Raw genomic sequence first — 22,727 nt, 5'->3', positions numbered from 1 at the left:
ACGCCTGCTGCTGTCCGGCCTGTTCTACTCACCTTGACAAACGGCTAGTTAGTGGCCGGCTATCTTGGGGACCAACTGCGATCGCCGAAGTGCCCAGGACATGAATTGATCCACGGGAGGGAAAAAGAAAAAAAGAAAAGAAAATCAACCGTCAATATCAATTCAGGTAGAATATCTGACTCATGGATCATTTACATAAGCTATACACGGCCGTTGTCAGACGTCGCCGCGGCGCCGGCCCCCAACTCCGTGAAGATGCGTCGCCGCCACAGCTGGAACCCGACAGCAGCGATGCCTCGACGGCCGAGGACCAGGAGCTCCCTCGCCAGCCCGGGACGCCTCATCTTGCACGAAGAAACTTTTTCGGAAGCGCCAGCGGTGACGACTCGACCGACAAGCCGCACAAGCTCGCCAGACTCGCTAAATTGGGCGCTCTCACCAACGTCGTCAGCCTAGGCGGCGATGGCGGCAGCCTGGCTCCCTCCTCCCGTCCGAACCTCTCCAAGCACGGCCAGAACAGCGAACTTCTTAACCGATTTCTTGCCCTCCCGCCTGAACTGCAGTTTAGAGTTCTCTCGTACCTTGACTTTGGCGACCTTGAACGCCTCCGCCGGACCTGCAGCTTCTTTCACACCAACGTCAGTCCGCAGCTCGTCCGCAGGCTGCTCCATCCAAATTTCCACCACCACATTCGCTTCACTTGCCGCATATGCCTCAAGCAACATTGGGGCGGCGCAGGAGCGCTCGTCAGCACCGACAAGTTTGATTCTCACTTTCCGCTCTCCAGCCGTTGCGTCGAATGCGTTTGGAACGAGAAAGGGTTCGATGTCGGGAAAAAGTATCTCATGGCCAACAACGTTGCCGTCTTCGTCTGCCGCTGGTGTGGACGCCCCGTCACTACGCAACCCGCCTGGAACCAGCCAGAATTCCACAAAAAGTGCTTCAAGCGCTACACGCAGGTCGTGTTTCTATACTACCTCATAGGTCTGGCCCAGTGGGTGGTCGTCTTTGTCGCTTCCGGCATGTGCTGGCGCTACTTTCGAACGCGGGCTTTGTGGGTGGTTGGTATAGTTGCGGTAAGTGGTGCCTCGCGTGGCGGCATCCATGCGCTGATGCTAACCTGAATATTAGGCCGGATTCGTTGTGACTCTTTGGAACTTTTGCCTCAACTCTCTTCGAGGCACCCTGATGCGAACGTATCATTTTGCACTACTCTTGGAGTCGCTCATCTTTGCCTCGTGGCTCGCACCGTTGCTTGAGCTCTTTCGCATCAACCGCCAGCACATTCCGTACCGCGCCATGGACTCATACGAGACGGCCACGGTCGTCTTCATCATCTTTAACATGATCTGCCGCGGCATCAATATCGTCGGCAACTCTATACTGGTATGCGAGTATAAGCTGTGGCGCCACAAGAAGCCGCAAATGTCGCCTGCCCGCAGCGCGTGGATTCACACCATCGAGCTATTCGTCTTTTTTGTCGAGCCACAGTGCGTCGAGCAAGAATATCCCGCGACATGGTGGTTTAGCAGACGGCGACCTGTGCCACCCCCGGAGGAGGACATTGGGCCAAGAATCGTGGGCGTCCAACCTGGCGTAGAAGTCTTTGAGGTCGTAACCGGAGACGGAGGACACCTCTCGGTCTTTCAGTGAGTTTTGCGGGAGAAAGACAGACTCCAAATCGTTTATGTACATTTACAGCAAGGAATCCCGGGGAATAAAGTCGGCGGGTATTGTATTGGAAAGGATAAGACATGTGCATCACCAGCAGCGGTGGTTTCTGGATATGAGTCTGGCAATAGCAAGCGATGAGTGCCTTTTGTTTTTTTTTATTAGAGTTTGAGTGGCTTGCAAGTTAGCGTTACAATGATGATGTGCATGACATTGGGCATTTTGGGCGTGCCAAGAGTGTTGCTTGCAGACTGTGTTCAGCCATGTCAGTGTTGCGGCTGTTGCCCCCCCTCCCATAACTACCCCAACACCAAGGTGTGTATCGGGGTAGCTGCCAGAGACTGTCTCAGGAGCTTTGTCCTCATTTCCCCAAATGGTACGGAAACGAAGAATGGCTTAGCTGCCCCGAGGGCTGTTGTTGTAAACAGCTAGTTGCCACTCTGTAACGAAGATCTTCACGCCGTTGACTGGTTGTGTTTTACGAGAGTAGCTCTACTGTGTCTTTTTCATTTGGTATGTATTTCATGACCATCATGACTTTGTATATTTCTATCTATATGTATATATATATATATATATATATATATATATATATATATATAACACATCCTGTTTCTACAGCAGATGTAGTAGTAAACACTTAGTACGCAAAAGAGCAAACAATTTTATTTCAGCTCGACCCGGCGTGCTCCAATTTGTGGAGACTTTTGAACTTTGGCGCGCCATCAGTTGATTAAGAAAAACACCAAAAAAAAAAAGAAAAGAAAGAAGAAATGTAGTCTCCAAGCAAGAAAACTCCTTCGTCTTGAGAGGCAGCGGAGTTTTCGCTCCTCTTTCGGACGAAGGGGGGGAAAAGCTGTGGGGACAAGGAGAAATAAAAAAAGATAAAAAAAAAAGAGGGACCCGAAATCTGGGGTAGAAACTGGCGCGCCGTCGTCGGAACGGAATTCATGAGGGGCAAGGAAGAGGGGAAAGATGGGACCCTTTCTTACTGAGTACAGCACAGTTGGTAGATTTAGCACTTTGCGAATACACTGAAATAAAGGGGGACCAAAAAAAAAGGTACCAAAATGATTTGTTCTTTTTTCTTCGAATACAGATTGTACCCTCTCTAAACAGAAATTAATGTCGGCTGTTATTGGGGGGGGGGGGAGGGGGAAGGGGGCATGCAGAATAATCTAGTCGTCCTTTTGTCCTATACTTCTTTATCGACTCGCACTATTACTTAGGAGGGGCAACAAGTTACGGAAATATGGGCCAGGTATTTCTTGGCAACACTAAACTCTGATTTTGCCTATTCTCGTCTTCCTTCCCCTCTCGTGCAACGAGATCAGCACCCCAGGGTATCGAATGAGTTGCGGTACCACTCATTACACAAATATCTTGGCATGGCCAAGTTACTTATTCTTTTCTTTCAGTCTTGTCTCGATACCCCTCTCTCTGATGCTGAATAGAAAGAACACAAGGTTGGCTGGCAACTAATAGCCAGCTTACTCAGTACATAGTAGACCCTGTGGCCGGTTTACGCCCCATGACTTGCATGCATTGTGACGCTGCATGTTCGATCCGATGGCAAACTTGATTCACCAATCTGCAGATAAGAATCCCCTTTACCCCCTCTCGTCCAAGTAGCAACGCGTCTCTTCCTTTTCCCCCTTCCTTTTCTTGCGGTCCTGGCATGAAGTAGCTTCATAGCGTCTATTTTACCCCAACTTTGTGGAGTTTATTCGTGCCCCCACCCTTCTTCCTCCTCCCCAGAAATCCGGGTCAAGGGAAAGTTTCGCGTGGCAGCCATTCTTAACAACTAGTTAGTTAACTGCCACCACTAGTTACGCTATCCCTGTCATGTCCAGCTACACCCAAAACGGCAAAAGACAGAAAGGAAAAGAAATAAGAAAAGAAAGACGGCAAATACATGATGCGAATGATTCGACTGCGAGACGAGACTCGGACGTTGGGCTCTTCCCATCTGCCATCGGACCATGGCGGCGCAACCTTGGGTGGGAAGAGGGGGAGGAGGGGGGTTTCGTCTCTGAAGAAGAACCAGCAACCCAGTAGTTAACCATCCTGAGCTTCCCATCAGTCTAGTTTCTATATATGATCCCATGGAGCTAATGTTCTTTCCGTCCCCCCCAAGCCTGACTCTATTCTGGCATTGACTTTTTATTTTGCTGTCCTCGCTATACTAACAACATTTCTAAACGCCGTCACTATCAAGGAACAAGACAACGAGAAGAAGAAAGAAAGAAAGAAGAAGAGCATGTCTGATCACAGCAACGGCGTCCAGAAAGGCGATGGCTACGCCGAGACCGCCCACGAGGCGCTGAGCCGCTTCCGCTCCGCCGCGAGCGTCGCCATGACCCCGGAGCTGTTTGAGAAGCTGTACCTCTCACCGCAGAACGCGGTCAAGGGCGACTTGCGCAAGACCTTTGCCAACCCGACTCCAATGTACGGCCAAAAAGCTCTCCGCCAACCTTGCAAGAGATTGAGTTACGAGATGGGGAGAGCTTTTGAACTCAAAGTGCTAATTGTTCGGGGGAACCCGTGTACAATAGTGCCGTAGCCGGCTTCATCCTCTGCCTGACGCCGCTGGCCTGCGACCTGATGGGCTGGCGCGGCGCCGGCGGCAACGGTGCCGCGAGCATGTAAGTGAAACAAGAACAATCTCCAAAATCTCCTCCTTTCAAGAAGAAACAAATCAACTCACATAGTTGTCCCCCCCTGTCCCTGCCTTGCCGGATATGTAGCCCCGTATACTACTTTCAAGGCGGCATCCTCATGACCCTCGGCGCGCTCCTCGAATGGATCCTGGGCAACACGTTCCCCGCCGTCGTCTTTGGCACCTTTGGCACCTTTTGGCTCTCCTTTGCCAGCACCCTCAACCCGTCCTTTGCCGCCTTTTCGTCGTACGCGCCCGCGGGGGAGCCCGCCGCCGCCGGCCTGGAGACGCCGGGGTTCAACGCCAGCTTCGGTACGTAGTTGACTCTTTTCTTTGCGCTTTTGTACCCAAGAAGGTCGAGGAAGGGGAAAGAAGAAGAGTGTCTTTTTTTTTTCTTGGCTGACATGAGAAATGCCGGGGTGGTGGCAAAAACCAAACACGACAGGTTTCTGGCTGCTATTCATGGGACTGCTCTGCGTCGTCTACATGATTTGCTCCGTCCGCACCAACATTGTCTTCTTCCTCATTTTTCTCTGCCTGGTGCTCTCCTTTGGCCTGCTCACCGGCGCCTACTGGGTGTTGGCGCAGGACTATGCGGGCAACGCCGCGCGCGCGCACAAGCTGGTCGTGGTACGTGTAAAATCCTTTTTCGCCTTGTCCGAACCTTCGGCCGGCCAGGAAACCCTTTCCCCCCCCCCCCCCAAAAAAAAGAACAAGAGCTGACCGGGAAACAAATTGTCGGCGTAGGGCGGCGGCGCGGCTGGATTCGCGTGCGCCGCGCTCGGGTGGTACCTCTTCTTTGCTCTCCTCTTTGCCGCCGTCGACTTCCCCGTCCAGCTCCCGGTCGGGGACCTCTCCAGCTTGGTCCGGGGCTACAGCGAGAAGAACAAGATGGCGTGAAGCTGAGGTCTCGAGGGGGAAGGGGGGCGTGTCTGGTCATGGGTATGGCAGTCGTTTGGGGAAAAGGTTGGGTTCAGTAAGTAATGGGAAACGGCGGTTAGTAAAGACCACATCTTAGTTTTGAGGCGATCGGTGCTAGGCAGAAAGGTTATAGGTCTGGGTATGTTGAAGGCAACAGGTACTGACATGCCTGATATGTTTATTGTAGTTACAAAATTGATACGGCTTTCGAACTTCGGGGGTTCTTGTTTGAATTTTTGACATAGTATTGCTCCGGGTTCATGATGAGCGAGGATACTGAAGTGTCGATTAGATGAGAGGCCTTGTAGCTGTTAAGCTTGGATAAGCTAGTATTCCCGACTTTGGTTCGATAGTTTATACAGCCGTCTACATTTATATGTCCGTACAAGTACATCTCTATCCAAAATGTGACCATGGAACGGACAAGAAGCCAGATATCAATTCCCTGTACGGAGCGTTTGTGCCAATGTAAATGACGATAGAGACAATGATATGTGCCGATTTCATGATGTGAATAATATCAACTAAAAGGATAGCATCCCAGCCGCATGTTCATTGAATCATCATATCGATCTTACACAACAGCGCCGTGTCACTAGCGGGCAATATGTACACCGAGTAGTGCCCTGCAGAGTACTGCTATTCCCAGTCACATTGCCTTATTTACCCGGCAAGTGAAACTCCAGCACGGCAGAGATCGGCTATGCTCAATGCTAATTCGTCAAGACAAATTCACTTCATCTCTACCAAGGTGTCAGATGTGGCGTCTGGCAAATGCAAGCATCTGATTTGAGGATATTCGTGGGGGTTTGCCCCCCGCGTTGCCCACCCCAACGTCGCAACGTAACGTGCCGGTGCAGACGAGGCCGTAATGGGCAGTTCAATGGCTAGCTATAAAGCTCAAACCAGGATTTATCAGTAGCAGGCGTTTACTTGAAATTATTCCTCGGTTCTGCTACGCCTCGAACCATGTCTCTCATTCCTCAGCCGCAAGCCATTACACTCGGAGATGGCGTCGTGGAACTAGCCAGCCTCGACCACGTCGTCTCCGCCCTCGACACCACGCTCCATCCTGAAGGCTACACAATCGCCATCTCCGCCGACGAGGGTGTGCGCATCACAGGCGGCTCCGATGCCGGGCTCTTTTACGCGCGGCAGACGCTGCGGCAGCTGCTCCCGGCGTCCGCTCTCCGCCGCGGGGGCGGCGCCGCCTCCGGACCGTGGCCGCTGCGCGCGCAGACCATTGCCGACGCGCCGTCGTCGGGCCTGCGCTGGCGCGGCTGCATGCTCGACGTCGCGCGCCACTTCATTCCCGTCGCCGACGTGCTGCGCTTCGTTGACGCCCTCGCCTTCCACAAGCTCAACACCCTGCACCTGCACCTCACCGACGACCAGGGCTGGCGCATCGACGTGCCGGCGTGGCCGCGCCTCGCCGCCGTGGCCGGCTGGCGCGCGCGGTCCATGCAGGGCACGCGGCACCGGGGGCCGCCGACCTTTGACGCCCGCCCGCACGGCGGCGTCTACACGGCCGACGACCTGCGCGAGATTGTGGCTTTCGCGGCCGCGCGCCACGTCGCCGTCGTGCCCGAGGTCAACATGCCGGGCCACATGCGCGCGGCCATCGCGGCATACCCGGCGCTGGGCAACACCGACGTCGAGGGCCGCATCCCGGACGAGGGAGTCTGGGACTCGTGGGGCGTCTCGCCGCGCGTGCTCGGCGTGTCGGACGAGACGCTCGACTTTTGCCGCTCGGTGCTGGACTTTGTGTGCGACGTCTTCCCGTCCGACACCATCGGCATCGGCGGCGACGAGTGCCCCTACGACGAGTGGCGGGCCAGCCCGTCCGTCCAGGCCCGCATGCGCGCGCTGGGCATCGAGACCGAGTCGGCGCTCCAGGGCTGGTTCACGGACCAGATGGCCGCGCACCTCGCGACCCGCGGCCGGCGCGCGTACGGCTGGGACGAGGTCCTCGAGGGGTACACGGGCCCGTCTGAAAGGATCCTGGTCGCCGCCTGGCGGGGCCCCGGCCCGACGGCCGTCGCGGCCCGGCGCGGCTTCGACGTCGTGACGTGCCCAGACGTCAGCGCCTACCTCGACTACCGCCAGTCGGACGACCCGGGCGAGCCTACCCCCGTGGGCACCCTGCTCACGCTGGCGGACGTGTACGCCTTTGAGCCCGTCCCGTCGGGGCTGGCGCCAGAGGCGGCCCGGCACATTGTCGGCGCGCAGGTCAACGTCTGGACCGAGCACATGGAGAGCGCCCGCCGCGTCGAGTACATGACCTTTCCGCGCGCGAGCGCCTTTGCCGAGGTCGCCTGGGGTAAGCCGCAAGGGCGGGACGGAGAGGGAGGAGGAGGAGAAGGAGGAGAAGGAACGACGGGATTCGAGGACTTCCGCACGAGGCTCGAGGACAAGCACCTGGCGCGGCTGGAGGCTCTGGGTCTCAACTACAGGCCGCAGACGGGTCCGCGTCCGTGGGACGGCCGCCCCGACGCGCCTGGCCATCCGCAATCGCGAGAGCAGCGGCTGGCTGAGATTGAGAAGATGACTTCTGAGCTAGGAGAGTAAGGCAATAAAGCGTGGAGAATCAGGCATGTAGACTGGTCAGCCACAGGCCGTAATTGCAACGCCTGCTCCAAAATTATCTCAATAGCGTCACTGCAAGAATAGAATAAAAAATTATGATTGGGATTACAACGAGAATTAAGCTTCACTTGTAGTTGAATATAAATACATATATGAGCGGCTATATACCAAACTTGCCACCGCACTGCATCATCATGCAGGAGCTTACTGCGTCCAGAACGCAACATTGCTCCAGGTCACGTCAATCGGGCCAGCGCCGCTGTCGGTGGTATAGGTGCCAATCTTGTCGTAGAAGGAGCCGCCGGGGCTGCTCTCGGTGAACTTGAGCTCGCCGTTGACGTAGACCTGGTACTTTTTGCTGCCGGCGTCGTGCACCGTGTTGATGGTGACGGTGCTGCCGACGCGGGCGACGCCGCTCGCAATCGTCTTGCCGCCCTCAACGCTGTAGAGGTCGCCGTTCTTCTTGACGCCCAGTATAAAGTACGGCCCGCTGTCGCCGTTAAAGGTCTGCTTGAGGGAGACGCGGTCGCCGCCAAACGAGTTGATGCGGACCTGGCCGCCAAACTGGTGCCGGCCGGCGCTGTAGTCGTTGGTGTAGCGCCGCTCGGCGCGCGTGTGCCCGTTGGAGCAGCCGGCGCCGCCGCCGGAGCCGTCGGGCCGCCCCGGGATGGAGAACTGGTCGCCGCTGACGCGCCCGCCCTCGCACGTCTGCACCTTGAAGCCCGGGCTGGCGCTCTTCCAGCTGCCGCCGCCGACGGGCGACACGGCGAGCGCCGAGGTGGCGGAGAGGGCCAGGACGATGAGCTTGCTGAGCATGGCGACAATGAGTGACTAGGCGCTTTGTCTGTTGGGTGGGTTGTGTGGTAGCTTTGGAGGGCACTGCAAGTTATGTGGCAGAGGTCGAGGAAAAGGGGCGCGGCCCTTGGGTGCTTTAATACCTGACCGGTGTAGCTCTACGCTGGTCTCGGCAGAGGTCGTCGCATCAGCGATCTACGTGCGCCCGCCTCAGATCACTGCGGCGAATACTTCCACCTATGAGAATGCCAGGATTCTTCGATATTCGTAGCCGCTTCGTGCTAATAAAATCCACTAGAGCCCGGCCTCCGGTGACGGGTCCTGGCATAAGCACCATCGTCACAGTTCCCCACAGCCCGCGTACTCAGAAAGGCTGAAACGGGTTGCAATAAGCCAACTCGTACTCAGTAAAATGCAGGCCGACAGCTTTCGTGGCTGGCATCAAAGGCAAGCTGGCAGTCCACACCTCAGCCCACGCGTCGAGACAAAAGTGCCACATCATTGGTGGAAAGTCGCTCGCCGTGCAATCGTACAGGGTGGTTGAGGGCCGCTGATTCCCGACAAGCCATGGTACCGGCCCGGGGTGCAGAAACGGGGGGCGGCTCGGTTCATGGATGATGGTCCACAATGCAGTAGCCACGTACTCAGTAGGACTAGAAAGAAACGGTTGCTTGCAAGCGACGTATCGCCGAGGGAACATGTCACCTTGCTGCTCGATCACGATGTGTGGTCAATGGTAATGGATATACTGTAACATTGATTATCTGTACACGGCGCTGTTCCCTCATTCTCGCGCAAAAAAACCTGCGAAAAGCGATCCCGGGAACAAAGGTCAAGACTGCAGACGGAATGGAAAGTGGCTTTTCTTCATAGCGCAAAATGCAGATCAAGTGCGCATTCTGCTTGGTAGTCATATACGTCGTGTCCTCCGGTCATGCGTTCAGTTGCCTCGGTACTCCTCCAGCGGAACTCCTCAAACCGCGCTGTAGCCACCACGGCTTCCTGCACCCTGCACCGTGTTGAGCACGCGGCGTATCCAGTCCTTCGTCAGGTAGGGGATGTCCCGGATCGTGTCGCCGTGGGGGAGCAGATCCCAACCACGAGCCCCGTATCGGTTGTAATTGAGCCACGAGCCAAAGATGAGGTACGCCGCTGTGCCGAGGAAACCGCTACAGATCTTGTCAGCATCGCGCCATGGAGCCTTGACACAGCTACACTTACACAATAATCAGCCAGGTGAAGAAACCCCAGCTACCGCTGCTGGAAGGCGCCTCTGGGTCCTGGACGTCGTTGTCGTCGTCACGCTTCTCGCAGGCATACTTGGTGTGCCAGGTCAAGCGGAGAATGTCTGCATCCTTTTCGGCTCCGTAGCTCTCCCATATGAGGGACGCATCATCCTTCTTAAGCTGGTGTTCCACCTCTTCACTGCTCTTGTCGTCGCTCCCGTCTCCCTTGTCGTCACCCTCCTTTTTGTCGCCGTCCGGCTTGTCGTCACGTCTGCGCTTCGAGCTGCTCTCGTACTTGTCCTCTGCCTCCCATTCACCCTCCAGGCCAGTGTGATTACGGTCGCATAGAAATTCAATGACTGCTTTTTGCTCGCGATTCTCATGTCGGCCGCCTTTGAGTACTAGTCGCAGGCCCTCCTTCTTCGAGTCGGCGTTGGAGTCGCTCGTCTTTAGTCGTGTGACCTCGTAGTCAAATGCGGTACCGTCATGGTTCTCCAACGAGCCTGCAATAGGGATAACCTCGGTGATTTGATCCAGGTCGTCGCCAATGACCCGCTTGATTGCGCACACTAAAGAGGCCAGGTCAGCAAGTGGAATAGTCGGCTGGGTAGCATCGCATTCGTCCTCATCGGAGATGCTTACCTCGTGTGCCGTTGGGACACTCCTCTCTTGCATTCGCGTCGCCGCTCTTCTTCAAGTTTCCGCATACATCGAGCGTATAAGTTCTGTTATGATGAAGCCCTGTGATGGGCTCCAGGCGCGAGGTGACGACTGAGTGTGGACCGCCAAGCTTGGAAAAGTCGAACGTATGCTCGCTAGCGACAATCTTTTTGCAGTCCAGCATTGCCGACGTCAATGACGCCCCCAGGAGCACCGCTACCAAAGCGTTGGAACGCATCGTCAAGATGAGTGCTAAGAGAGCGACCGCGGGCTAGATCCTCGCGTGACAGTAACAGCTCTCCCGCTCCAGTTCGGATGGAATGATGAGGGAAGCAGAGGTGTATTCAAGGCTAAATGATGCAATGTCGTAAAAGAATGGATGCAACACCCTGCAGCCCTTGCTGGTGTTTTCTCAGTCGGATGACTTTAGGTTGCCGAGAGGATGCGACTGATCAGCTTCCAGTTGTGTCATGTCGTAATATTTGGGTGCTACACGTGACCCACTTATGGTACCTGAACATCCGCAACAGAGCAGTCACTTATTATCAACCACGTTGAGCACGACATTGCATCATATTTGTGACAACACTGTAGGGAGTAGTCTCTGTTTTTTTTTTTTTTTCAAGCATCATTTCATATGCCGAGAGGCTTCACGGTTTTCCTACATGATCATGTCCGAGCGAATATCCGCAGTAAGTAGCTTACGTCCGAATAGGGTTGCCTACATACTGAAAGCAAAGTTGCATCACACAATATTATGGAGTGACATCCCCCTCTACAGCTCGATGGTCATGCCATTTACAAATAACTTTATCGTTTGGTACACAAGCGCAGCCGTGACGCTAACTAAATTTACCGCTGATTCCCCAAGGGGTATCTGCATCAAGGGCTTTGAAAAGAAACAGCCAAAGCATAAACATAATTCCTTCCGTAGGGTATTAGGAAACCATGCCCAAATACATAGCCATGCTCGCGTTAGTAAACAAAGAAGAGCCAAAAAATAAAAGCCAAAAAAGGACCAAAATAGCAAAACCGACGTAAGCAAACTCCTTGCTCCGTACCACCAAAGTATAACCGGATTCAGTTCTTGCCTCCCCTTTTGTTGCTCCGTATCCAATCTTGAAAATACAATGATAGAAGAAGAAATCCCTCCCCTTCTCACCGCTTACATACCCTGAGGCCCCATCATGCCATTACCCATGCCTTGCATAGATTGTTGTTGTTGTTGTTGCATCATCAGCTGTTGTTGCTGGGCAGCATGTGCTCGTCGCTGCATAAGATGATGCTGGAACTGCTGGGTGGCCTGGTTGAATGAAAGCTGCTTCATCCTGTTCATGGCATCTTGTGGGATGTGTTCCGGCCCGCCATACTTGGGAGCAGCTGCTGCAACCATTCTCTGGAAGATGAGTTTGGCGTGATTGTTGAGCTGTACATGCATTTGATTCGGTGCACCAGGCTGCTGCGGCGTCTGTGCTTGAGCAAACTGCGTTTGACCTTGCTGGCCTTGCTGCTGCTGCTGCTGCTGCTGCTGCTGTTGCTGCGCTTGCTGCGCTTGCTGCGCTTGCTGCGCTTGCTGCGCTTGCTGTGCTTGCTGCGCTTGCTGTTGCTGGATTTGTTGCTGCATGGCGGCCATGGCTTGCATATTCGCGGCGTTACCGTTCATGACCTGCCCGCTCATCTGTCTCTGCATCGCGTTGCCCATCTGACCGAACTGGCCCATCCGTGCCATTTGCTGGAGCTGCTGCTGCTGTTGTGGAGTCATCTGGCGCAGCTGGCCGCCCTGCAGGCTTTGCAGCTGCTGTTGATAAATAGCCTGCTGCTGCTGCTGCTGAGGCGTCAACATGCCACCTTGCTGCTGCTGTTGTTGTTGCAGAAGCATGTGGCGCTGCATAGCCTGAATCAACTGCTGCTGCTGCTGCGGGGTCATGGGCTGACCATTCATATTAGGCATTCCACCATTTTGCATCGTAAGCTGCTGCTGCTGCTGCTGTATCAACCTCTGCTGCGTTGCCATTTGTTGAGCAAGCATCTGATTCTGAGGGCTCATCCCATGGTTAATAGGCATTCCCATGTTGCCGCCCATGTTACCGCCCACTTGCGAGCCTTGCGCCATCATATTAGGTGGCGGGCTGGCCTGCGTCATGCGTGGAGTTGAAGACATGGCTTGTCTGTTAATCGGCGTAGCATGTGCCATGTTAGGGGTCGCGTTGGGCATACGTGGAGTACCTGAGGCGTGACTCTGTTGACTGCCTCTAGCAGACATGGTGTGTGCCATGGGGGCTGACAGGTTGTTCTGCACAACAGATGGCGGTCGTGGCGGGCTCCCAGCAGCACCAGAGTTGGATTGCTGCATGGGTGCGCTTCCTACCATGGGCGAAGGCATGTTTTGTGGTGTGCCTTGGCGGACAATAGGGGAGGAGGCTGCCTGGGCTTGTGAAATTTGCGACGGGAATCTAGTCTGAGCAGACCCGTGAATGCCATTTTGCATGCCATTAGCAGCAGCGCCATTTTGCACCATGCCACCTTGGCTGTTGCGCTGGGCCATTTGAGCCGCTTGCTGCGCCTGCGCGGCTTGCTGTGCTTGCGCAACTTGTTGGGCTTGCGCTTGCGCCTGCGCGGCTTGCTGGGCCTGTGCTGCCTGTGCTGCCTGTGCTGCCTGTGCTTGTCGGGCAGCCATGGCCTGTCTTTGAGCCTCGGCTTGACGAAGCTGATTCTCTCTATTGGCTGCAGCTTGTCTAGCGCGCTCGGCTTCCTGCCGCTGTGCTGCTGCCTGCTGCTCCCTCTGCTGCTGAAGTCGCTGTTCCTGCAGTCGCCGGTCGTTCTCTTGTTGCTTGAGCTTCTCTTGTTCCTTCTTCTCGGCATGCTGCCTTTTAATGTCTTCGATAACTTTGAAACGTTCGAAACGCGGTTCGAATGTAGCGGCTGCATTTTGGGCATCGCCATCTGCCGCACCTGCGCCTTGCCCACCAGCGATACCGGAGGGTAGACGTTCGTCCAGTACAAGCATGTAACGTTCCTGGTCTGCAGCCGCCGCCTCATCTGCGGCGACCTCGGCAACAGTGCGCTTTCTAGTCTTTGGTTGCGGTGGCGATTCTGCGTGCTTGGGGTGAGACATGGCCTCCAGTAGTGCGATAGTCTCCTCTGCATTCTTGGTGGGGCTTAATATTAACGGTGCCATGGTAGCTAACAAAATTTGTCCCTCTGCAACATAGATGTTGGAGCCGTCCAGTTCGGTTTTATCTCGTCTTTGGCGTTTCGCGGGCGGCGGCATGGTATTAACGGTTGGGGTAGGCGGGTTTCCGAGCGACAAGGGTGTTGGTGGTGGTACGTAGGTTTCCGGAATGCCTTTTGGAGTTGTAGCCTTGATCAAGAGGTCCATGTGTAAACTTTCCGGAGTTGGATGTAAAACGACTGTGAAAACTTTTGGTTTAGCAGCAACCTTGGGCTTCGTCTCCTCCTGGCCATTCACTTCGGATGTTTCCCCTTCTGGCGGTTTTGTTTCTTCGTCCGCTTTCTTAGATTCATCGTGGGAGCCCTGTTCCTCCTTTGGGTATGGGACGAAGGGCGATGGCGTGAGCCATTGGTTGTAGTTATGGATGGACGACGGCACTGTCTTGGTCGACGCGGAAGTTCGTCGCGCAACATCCTTGGATTGCGCAGCTGACTTGTGGTCGTGAAGTTGAACGATGAGACAGCCGTCGTAAAATTGCACCTTGGCTTGGATGAAATACTCAAGTAGGTCGTGGGGAATCGTGCGGCTTCGGACGTGTTCGAGGAAGAGCTTCATGGGTGACTTGTACTGGAACATGCCATCCTGCCCATCAAATCGAAAATGTGTGGCATGCAGATGCACGACAAGAGATGGCGGACTGCCGGCATGTTTTGTGAGGATGTACGAGTCGGATACAACTGCTTGGTGTTTAGTGTGTGAATGATGGCAGGCTATTGGACACAGGAGAATTACCATATGGGAGCGTTCCTCCGCCGTTGGCGGAAGCCTCATCGGAGATCGATCCAGTACGCCTGCCAGCGCTGTTCCGTGAATGCCTACCAAGGCCTTGCGAATTCGTGTCGCGCCGTGCGCGGTTGACAGGCCGAACTGTGGGGACACCGACCGCACCACCGACGGTACTGGCAGGCGGCTTCGCGGACGCAGCCATCTTCTTGTTTGCGAGCAACGGTGATGATAAAGACGTGGGAAGTGCGACTCCGTTAACGCTAGTTCCTATTGGCGATGGTTTCTTTGCTTTCGTCCCAGGGGTTGGTATAGCGACCGCGGTAGCCGGGGACATGTCTCCTCGAAGCGCGCACCGCGGCCGGCGCTGTGAGCGTGGAGAGGATACTGTCCACCCGTCGCAGTGCTATTGAAATGGCTTATCTATCCGATCAGAACGTGACCATTGATGGCTGTGGCGTGATGGGCGACGGATTCGATGCCGGTCGTCGCGATACGTCGTCGCAAGTCGTTGGAGGGGCTAGCCGGTCGTGCTCGGCGATGCCGTCGCAAAGAAAACGAGTGAGGATGGGACGGCGTCGGGTTCCGGGATCAACAAGTCCCCGTGCATCTCTTGATGCGGTATCTGGATAGAAGACAAGAGCCACGATAGCACCCTGTGAGGTTGGCGATCCTGATCCTGCATGTGGAGTGAGCCGCTTACCCCAAGGTCAGAAGGTCGATTAGCTGGAGATCGAGGCCACACAAGGGCGTCACGTGATAATCTTCAGCCTACCCTATACTGTGTGAAGTCACTCGGTTGTCGCTCATAGAGGGTGGCTTGCAAGTCATTTTGCAATTAGAAATATGGATCAGTGTATATTTTGCTGGGAAGCCATCAAATTGGTATTTTAAAGTGATTGTCAATGTTGTGTGGTGGGTTACTTCGCTGCCTTACCCGACTCGTCACGTCGTTCCGCTATCACGAAGCCATCCTGAAGAAAGATTATTTTTTGGAAAGCCCTTCTTGTCTTATTTCCTTCTCAATGTCTTTCTCTACACGGCAAACCCAGCCACTGCGTTTGCATCCGCAACCTCATTATGGCTCGGATGCTATTTTCGCGGGATAGCGAAATAACCTATTGCTCCGCACATGGCTATTCTATTTTCTCGGTCACGCCGTGTTATAGGCCTGTCTCATTCCCCGTCACATTCCTGGCTGATACCTATAGAATAGTCATGAAAAGAAAAAAGTAAACTTCTGGTATCTTGTCGTCATATTTACAAGCAGGTTATGGTATCCTACCCTGCAAACCCGCGAATAACATACGCAAAACTGATTATATTCACATTTACACATAATACCGTGCTCAAACAGTGTTCTTGTGCACGGAGCTAAATAACTAGACCTATAAAACCCCTTTATACGATAGCCATCTCGCTGCGATGGTTTATTCCTTACCAGTGACGCGGCGAGCCCAGTCGTCATTCACGCGCATGCTGTCGACGACGACGATACCCCTCCCACGACCAACACGATCGGATCGTTGCCACCACTGCTGCGTCTTTGTTGTACGCTCAGCCTCCGACTCACTGTCAGCCAAACCGCCAGATCCACTGTCAGCACCAACCACGAGCATGATATCGTGGCGGAGCCAAGTTTGCATGTTGGTGATGATGCTACCGTTATCGCCAGCAAGCGACTCTTGGAGATAAATGACCTCTGGCTGCAGGTGTCGGAGGATATGGACATGACCGTTAGGAGTGGTGAAAGGAAGAATCATGGCCTCCTTGTCGACCAAGGCAAGGGCCTGCGAGTAGACGGCGTTGAAGGCGGTGTTTTCCGTAGAAGCACTAATACAACAGTTAACTCGGGTATCTGCTTGAATGCAAAAGATCGGCTTGACGTCACTTACATCGGGCTCTTGGTCTCCTCGCCCGGCGTTTGGGCTTGATCATGACCAATGTTAGAGAATGACGAGCTCAGGGACGGTGGCGGTAGGTTACTTGTAGCGTTCTCCAGCGCGTTGTCCTTCAGATCGGGGGCGTAGATGAGAACAAACAACTTGATGCGAGAGAAGTCGTTATGGCGAGGAATGTGAGACAGGATAGACTGAAAGAAGGTCAGAACTGCATTGCAACATTGCGACGACTGGTACCTACAGCATGCTCATGAGATTCGTCGTCGGCGAAGCGGCCCAAGGGGCTATCAGCTGACACCACCACGGCGACAGTGCGACGGCGCTTGTCACCGTAGACAGGGCCGCGTTCCTTCTTCGCATCGGCTTCCTCAGACCAGACTCTACTATCGTCGGGGTACTTATCCTCCTCGCGGATGGAAGCCAGAGTCTTGCCGATGACGGCGCCAGCTGCCGCAACGCCAGCTGTAATAGTCTTGCCAGTCGAGTCGAAGAACTGCTGAGGGCTGGGGGTTCGGCGCAAGGCACCGGACATCCTAGCGCCCCAGTTGGAGCCGCTGGCCTCGGCCTGCGTTCCATATGCATCCTCCCCGTTTCGAGAAGCCGCACTGTAACCGGGTCGCGACTGGGAATTCGGGCCAGGGCCGGGACCGGGACCGGGACCGGGGCGCGGGCCACGGTTTGTTGCGCCGTACGGCGGGTTGTCGCCATAATCCGCATTCTCGTAGTCGAGATGCTCGTGCTCCTGGTCGTAGCTGGGGTGCTCCTCCTCCTTACGCTGGCTCAGCGCCCAAGCAACTAGCCCTGCGCTGGCGATGGTGACGGTGACGACGAGCGGAACCCAATGGCTCCAGACGCCGCGCCGGCGGTCATTTGGCGAAGGCATGATTCGTTAGCTGAGAAGAAGTCGCATCACATCACCCACGAGGGTGGCCTTCGGGATTGGGGTCGGGACAAGCTTGGTGAGCTCTGGGCGTCGACGCGAGAGGGGGCGAAGCGATGGAGTTGGGGGGCGGCCACGCTCAGTCCGACAAAATGTCTTGGAATGCGCGAATGCTTGATGAGGGACGGAGCAATCTATTCTGCCGGTGGGGTTGACCTACGTTTTGGTCGCGGACAAAATGGTGGCTGGGGGTTGATTGAACAATGTCAACAATGTGGAGCAGCCGAGGACGCTTCCCAGCAACGCGCCGCGCCCGAGGCTGTTGCGGGAAAAGTAGCGTCACTGTGCAGCCACTATGCCGACAATGACTGGTGGCTGGTGAGCTGCGCCACGTTCAGCGCACGTGAATGGCAGTAAGGCAGCAACTGTGGCGTCGCTCCAGCCACACGGCCACAAGCCACATCTCAAGCTTGACTTCCTTGGTGGGGTGAACAATTAATTCCTAAAGATGACTCTTCAAACGACTCCAAGTGCCGCATGTTTGTAGACACGACACGCTACCTCGCGCAGTATTGAGAGAAGGGTTGACTCTCAGGGATTGTAAACATTGCGCTCTGGCAGTCTTTCCCTCGTGTCTGCCGTGCGCATGCAATTTGGTCGGGATCAACAGCTCACCATTGCCCCTCCAACATGCCTCACTCCGTCTCCAACGCCTCTACCGGGCTGCAAGCCCTGATCCTTTGTGGCCCGGGATCATCATTCCCGACTTTCACCTCGAACCCCGACGAGAACCCCAAGGCGCTCTTGCCGATTGCCAATAGACCGATGGTCTGGTACCCGATTGACCTCTGCTATCGCACGGGAGTTTCAAGTGAGTATAATTATGAGCTTACCAGCCATAAATTGAGAAGCAAGAAAGGAGAGATATCTAGATATATCGCGCGCTTAATTGATTTCTGTTTTAAACTTTACAAGTGGCCATTCCGCTACTTATAGACAATCAAAAGTTCAGCCAAAACTGACACCCGCGCAGAAATCACACTGGTTTGCCCGCCCTCAGCGGCCAAAGCCATCAAGGCTGCCATGGGCACAAACCCCCATCTCACCGGTCTGCCGCTGCCTAAACCAGAAATCGTTTGCCCAGCAGATCTGACACAGACGACGGGCACTGCCGAAATTCTTCGACTGCCCGAAATTTGCAACATCATCACCGGCGACTTCATTGTCCTTCCTTGCGACCTTGTTTGTGAATTTGGGGCCGAACAGCTTTTGCAAGCATGGATGGTCAAAGCAGCCAGCGCCACTGATCTCTTGGGCGCCAGGGGCTTCTCAAACGGTAGCCGAAGCCGCCATAGTGGTGGTATCGGTGTCTGGTATGAGACCAAGAACAACGTCACGGTCAAGGGTGAAGAGACGGACTTTGTCGCCACAACTGCCCTACCGCAGTCTGCTACCATGCCACCCAAAGGATCAATCTTGGCCAATGTCTCCCGAGTCGTATACACTATGCCTACTGACGCGCTCAACGATCGGATGGAAGACCGCAAGGCTCTTGCTCTCCGCCACGGCCTTCTGAGGGCCAACCCCCGCATTCGCATGCTCACAACACACCGCGATGCTCACATCTACATTTTCCCCCGATGGATTCTGGATTTTATTCAAGCGAACGAAAGATTCGAGAGCATAGGCGAAGATGTCGTTGGATGGTGGGCCAAGGCCAGCTGGCAAGAAGGATTAGTCGAGAAGCTGAAGATCATGGAATCTTGCAAGAACGACGCCGGGGATGACGCAAAATCTAATGCGGATAGTGATTCAAGTGCCACTGATTCGAACTCGCCGGCCAATGCTGCTACTACTGGCGATGGATCTTCGAGAGCACCCCGCAGCTCCTCAGAGTCTGTGCCCCCGATGATTGCCTACCTTCATTCGAACAAGACTCAAGAAGCTGGCTCGATCATTCGCCGCGTCGACACAGCGCAGCTTCTGCTTGCTGTTTCTCTGCAGCTCGCAAAGTTGCCTTCACTGGAAGAGGCTGGGCCTGACGCTGCCTCACCGTTCGCGCATCCCCGCAAGATTGCATACCCTGAGGGCGTGAAACCAAGGACGACCATCACCAAGGCTGACAGTCTCATTGCCGAGAATGTAACAGTAGAAGAAAAAACGTCTATCAAAGAGTGCGTGATTGGAGCCGGTTGCCAGATTCAGGAAGGCGCCAAGTTGTCGCAGTGTCTACTTATGGATGGCGTCGTCGTTGGGAAAGGATGCAAGCTCACCAAGTGCATCCTGGGTAAACGGAGCGTCATTGGTGATGGATCTGTTCTCACGGACTGCGAAATTCAAGAAAACCTTCTCGTTGAGCCAAGAAGTAAGTTGGACCCTCTGTTTCCTTGGACAATACAATATAATGGCATGTGCAAATCTGACTTTGATGTACAGCCGAGGATAAGGACAATAGGCTCATGAGCTCAGAAGGGTTAGAGGCTACGGAAGCAGAGATGGAGGAAGTGCTGGGCCATGCGGATGACACTATGGACGATGTATAATGAGAAGGACCAATCTCGACAAGTCTAGAATGAATGGCCAAGACTTGACACCACGCGCACGAGTTTTTCTGTACGGAATTTGCCCGTGCCTTGACGGAAAAGTCGCGTAATCCACAACTTTGATACAGAGTGAATTGCTATTCCTTTGAGCCCTATTCGTTCGTCGAAGTCGCCAAGACTGCGAAGAACAGCGGCGGAGGGGGTTGCTAGATGTGGAGAGCATTCTGCGCAAATTCTCTCTTCGGACCTATTTTACGTTAATCCCTCGCAAACGTGGGGTGCTCCGGGGCAATCTGAGCTTGGCAGAGCGACGCAAAGTCAGTGAAGCACCTCTTCCGGGCACGCGGTTCCGGATAACCGGCGCCGAGCGGTGGAAAAATTGAGGCTGTGGAAAGTTTAGTCTCCATCACGGTGAACGGAGCCCATTGTACGTGAGGCTTTCCCATTCATGCCGCCCCTGTTTTTTCTTAGCCTACCTGCTGGGCCTGATGGGCCTGCTGGGGCCTGATCGGGTAAACTTCCGAGAGGCCTAGCCACAAGATGAACCGTACTTTTGGGCCTTTTCCATATTTGCAAAGTTCGACGTCGTGCGTAGAGAGATGAATTTGGCCGATGAACCAGGGGGGAGAGAGGGGAAGAGGGGAAGAAGAAGAAGGAAAGAAGAGGAGGGGGGGGGGGGGTGAAGTTCGGCAAGCTGCGAAATTAATTTGGTTCATCCGCCAGGGATGATGTTGCTCAGCGATACAGGCCACCAAGTCGCGGAACCGACGGGCGTTTTTGTCTCTGTATCATTTTATCTGACTTGCTCTCGATCGATCAGGTGAACAGATGGAACCAGCACAAATGACGTCGCCTTTGCAACCCCTGGCGACGGGTATTAATTGCAAGGAGAGTTTTAGCGCTTTTGGTTCGCGCTGCCCAGCAAGCAAGTTGCGGCCACCCGAACGTCGCGCGCCAGCGGTGAGTTACCGGAACCTGGGGGGGGGGGGGGGGCACGCTTGCAACAACTTTTGCTTTTTATATCAATGAAAACTTTCAATCTTGACTCAGCTAGCCAGATAGCAAAGCAGAAAGGGGGTATGTTTGTGGCTTGCTCTTCAAGTTCGCCAGCCAGCTCTCGCTTACACCAAAGGCGGATCACGCGAGGCCCCGAAAGGCTGATTATCTGTAGGGCTCGGTTTCACTGCAATTACGGCAAAACCACGACCTGTAGTCCAACACGTCGTTGGAATAATACTACTACTCCGTAGTGATGTCTACATGGGAGGTTAGGAAAACTCTTGCGTTGGAGTGATGAATCCCCAAGATTAATTTGGGCACGTTGCAGGTGATCTGTCAGGTACTACTTGTCTGAAATGTATATCATTCAGCTAGGTTGAAATCTTTGGCCTGATATATATACTAATCAAATAAACTTGTCATTGTTTTTGCGTGAGCTCACTCTGAGACATTCTCCAAGCCAGGAACCTCAGGGCAGGGTTGTTCCCGCCCTCCTACCCATACAAAATGGGGAGCTAAACTAGACAAAACGAATCTAAGCCCATCGCTTTCGGACCTTGATGTGCCCTTGTGTTGGCTGGGCTGTGGTTCAGTTATCGGCGTGAGCAACCAAGAGCCTTCTTGTTAGCGCCTATTCGTATTAGTAGACAAGCCGTAACATCAAGACCCGACTGCTCTTTCTTAAATCACAGAATTTGGTACTGGTACTCAATGACGGGTCCCGGAGCGGCAAAATATGCTGCCTGAGTTGGTAGCGACCTTGCATCAGGTTCAAGGCGAGAGAAGTCATGGATTAACCGTGACAAGATGCTGGGGGGTCTCGCCAGGCGCGCTCAGCAATATACTTGGGTCAGTTGGCCTACTATCAGGCACATAATCCAACCGCCCTTGCTGTTTTAGGAGGGGACTATTTCACGGCCTAGGTTTCTATGTGAGATACCAACTACTTACATCGCCCGCGCTTCAAGACTGTGTGTGCCCTTTGCAAAGGAAAGCACTGAAACAGCAACATGGAACACCAAGGAGTCCGTCCCATTGGAAAATGCGACATCATGTTGCGTTCGTTTTTTTTTGGTGTGTGCTAGTTGCAGGACGCTACTGCACGATGCCAACTCGGACATTTTTTTTTTATCCCTACAAGGGTTTTTAGTTGCAGAGGCACCCCAAATACAGCCGGAAAAACAGCGATCTCCTTCCCCTCGATCGAGATATTTTCGGGACACAATTTCCCCCATGATGGCGTGGTATTCCATGCCACTCTTCCGCATGTTGCTGCAAAGCCCATGCCCCCCCATGCCCCCCCAGGACACCCCCCCCACACCCTGCGGCCGAAGCCAGGGTCAGATCCCAGATCAAACACAATTGGGAACCAAGAGAGCGAAAGGGTACGACGCTGACACGCGAGGGCCATTTTTTTTTTTGATAGACTCGAGAAAAGGGCACGATGGAGAGAGTGTTCTCTCACACGACAAGGACGTACTTATGTAAGCACAGGCACAAGAAGATGCAGTGGAGGGCATCACGGCTTGAACGGTCGATGCTGCTGCTGCTCTCTGAGCCCGCCCGTTTCGGAGCACCATTGTCAACCGCCCAGCAATCACCGAGACAGCAGCGGCATAATGCGAGCGGGGTACCTTGTGCTGATCGCGCGCCCGCCCGAGGGCTTGCAAAGCCAAGGGGAGGGGGGGGAGGAGGATCGATCCCCTCTCGTCGTTGCGGTAGTTGGCCTGACTTCTGACTTGCACGGGCGGAAAGGTGGGAATTTGCATGCTATCATGCCATGGAGAAAAGAGTCAAAAGGAAATTACCATGTTTCCAAAGTCGTCAAAGATGTCGGCCGACCGGGGGGGAGGGCATCGGATTTGCAGGTTGCAGCAAGTGCAAGGAGCAATCGATCCAGTCCTGTGGGTTCCGATCGCTTGATGTGGTGT

General features: G+C 54.4%; 8 protein-coding genes across 8 annotated transcripts; 4 read left to right on the top strand and 4 right to left on the bottom strand.

Moving 5' to 3' along the window:
- Window positions 1-182: 182 nt before the first annotated feature.
- Window positions 183-1,653, top strand: V2A60_008612 (uncharacterized protein; the record flags this gene model as incomplete). Its single annotated transcript, XM_083259884.1, has 2 exons — window positions 183-1,076; window positions 1,132-1,653. 2 exons carry the CDS (start codon window positions 183-185, stop codon window positions 1,651-1,653), a joined length of 1,416 nt encoding a protein of 471 aa, XP_083116010.1.
- Window positions 1,654-3,931: 2,278 nt separating this feature from the next.
- On the top strand, window positions 3,932-5,230 carry V2A60_008611 (GPR1/FUN34/yaaH family-domain-containing protein; the record flags this gene model as incomplete). The annotated part of the gene is made up of 5 exons (XM_083259883.1): window positions 3,932-4,119; window positions 4,227-4,316; window positions 4,419-4,642; window positions 4,776-4,960; window positions 5,078-5,230. 5 exons carry the CDS (start codon window positions 3,932-3,934, stop codon window positions 5,228-5,230), a joined length of 840 nt encoding a protein of 279 aa, XP_083116009.1.
- A 990-nt stretch (window positions 5,231-6,220) lies between these two features.
- Window positions 6,221-7,819, top strand: V2A60_008610 (beta-N-acetylhexosaminidase; the record flags this gene model as incomplete). Its single annotated transcript, XM_083259882.1, has 1 exon — window positions 6,221-7,819. One exon carries the CDS (start codon window positions 6,221-6,223, stop codon window positions 7,817-7,819), a length of 1,599 nt encoding a protein of 532 aa, XP_083116008.1.
- Window positions 7,820-8,041: 222 nt separating this feature from the next.
- Window positions 8,042-8,653, bottom strand: V2A60_008609 (uncharacterized protein; the record flags this gene model as incomplete). The annotated part of the gene is made up of 1 exon (XM_083259881.1): window positions 8,042-8,653. The coding sequence occupies one exon, from the start codon at window positions 8,651-8,653 to the stop codon at window positions 8,042-8,044; it is 612 nt and encodes a 203-aa protein (XP_083116007.1).
- A 952-nt stretch (window positions 8,654-9,605) lies between these two features.
- V2A60_008608 (autophagy-related protein 27) lies at window positions 9,606-10,756 on the bottom strand (the record flags this gene model as incomplete). The annotated part of the gene is made up of 3 exons (XM_083259880.1): window positions 9,606-9,801; window positions 9,854-10,427; window positions 10,501-10,756. 3 exons carry the CDS (start codon window positions 10,754-10,756, stop codon window positions 9,606-9,608), a joined length of 1,026 nt encoding a protein of 341 aa, XP_083116006.1.
- Window positions 10,757-11,683: 927 nt separating this feature from the next.
- V2A60_008607 (Spt20 family-domain-containing protein) lies at window positions 11,684-14,678 on the bottom strand (the record flags this gene model as incomplete). Its single annotated transcript, XM_083259879.1, has 2 exons — window positions 11,684-14,427; window positions 14,483-14,678. 2 exons carry the CDS (start codon window positions 14,676-14,678, stop codon window positions 11,684-11,686), a joined length of 2,940 nt encoding a protein of 979 aa, XP_083116005.1.
- A 1,225-nt stretch (window positions 14,679-15,903) lies between these two features.
- Window positions 15,904-17,257, bottom strand: V2A60_008606 (uncharacterized protein; the record flags this gene model as incomplete). The annotated part of the gene is made up of 3 exons (XM_083259878.1): window positions 15,904-16,306; window positions 16,369-16,565; window positions 16,616-17,257. 3 exons carry the CDS (start codon window positions 17,255-17,257, stop codon window positions 15,904-15,906), a joined length of 1,242 nt encoding a protein of 413 aa, XP_083116004.1.
- A 687-nt stretch (window positions 17,258-17,944) lies between these two features.
- Window positions 17,945-19,797, top strand: V2A60_008605 (translation initiation factor eIF2B subunit gamma; the record flags this gene model as incomplete). Its single annotated transcript, XM_083259877.1, has 3 exons — window positions 17,945-18,125; window positions 18,288-19,619; window positions 19,691-19,797. 3 exons carry the CDS (start codon window positions 17,945-17,947, stop codon window positions 19,795-19,797), a joined length of 1,620 nt encoding a protein of 539 aa, XP_083116003.1.
- Window positions 19,798-22,727: the final 2,930 nt, after the last annotated feature.

The sequence above is a fragment of the Cordyceps javanica genome, chromosome 6 (assembly GCF_051103115.1).
Source record: "Cordyceps javanica chromosome 6, complete sequence".
Classification (NCBI taxonomy): Eukaryota; Fungi; Ascomycota; class Sordariomycetes; order Hypocreales; family Cordycipitaceae; genus Cordyceps; species Cordyceps javanica.
Note: the sequence above shows the minus strand (reverse complement) of the source record. Positions and strands in the feature narration are given on the sequence as shown.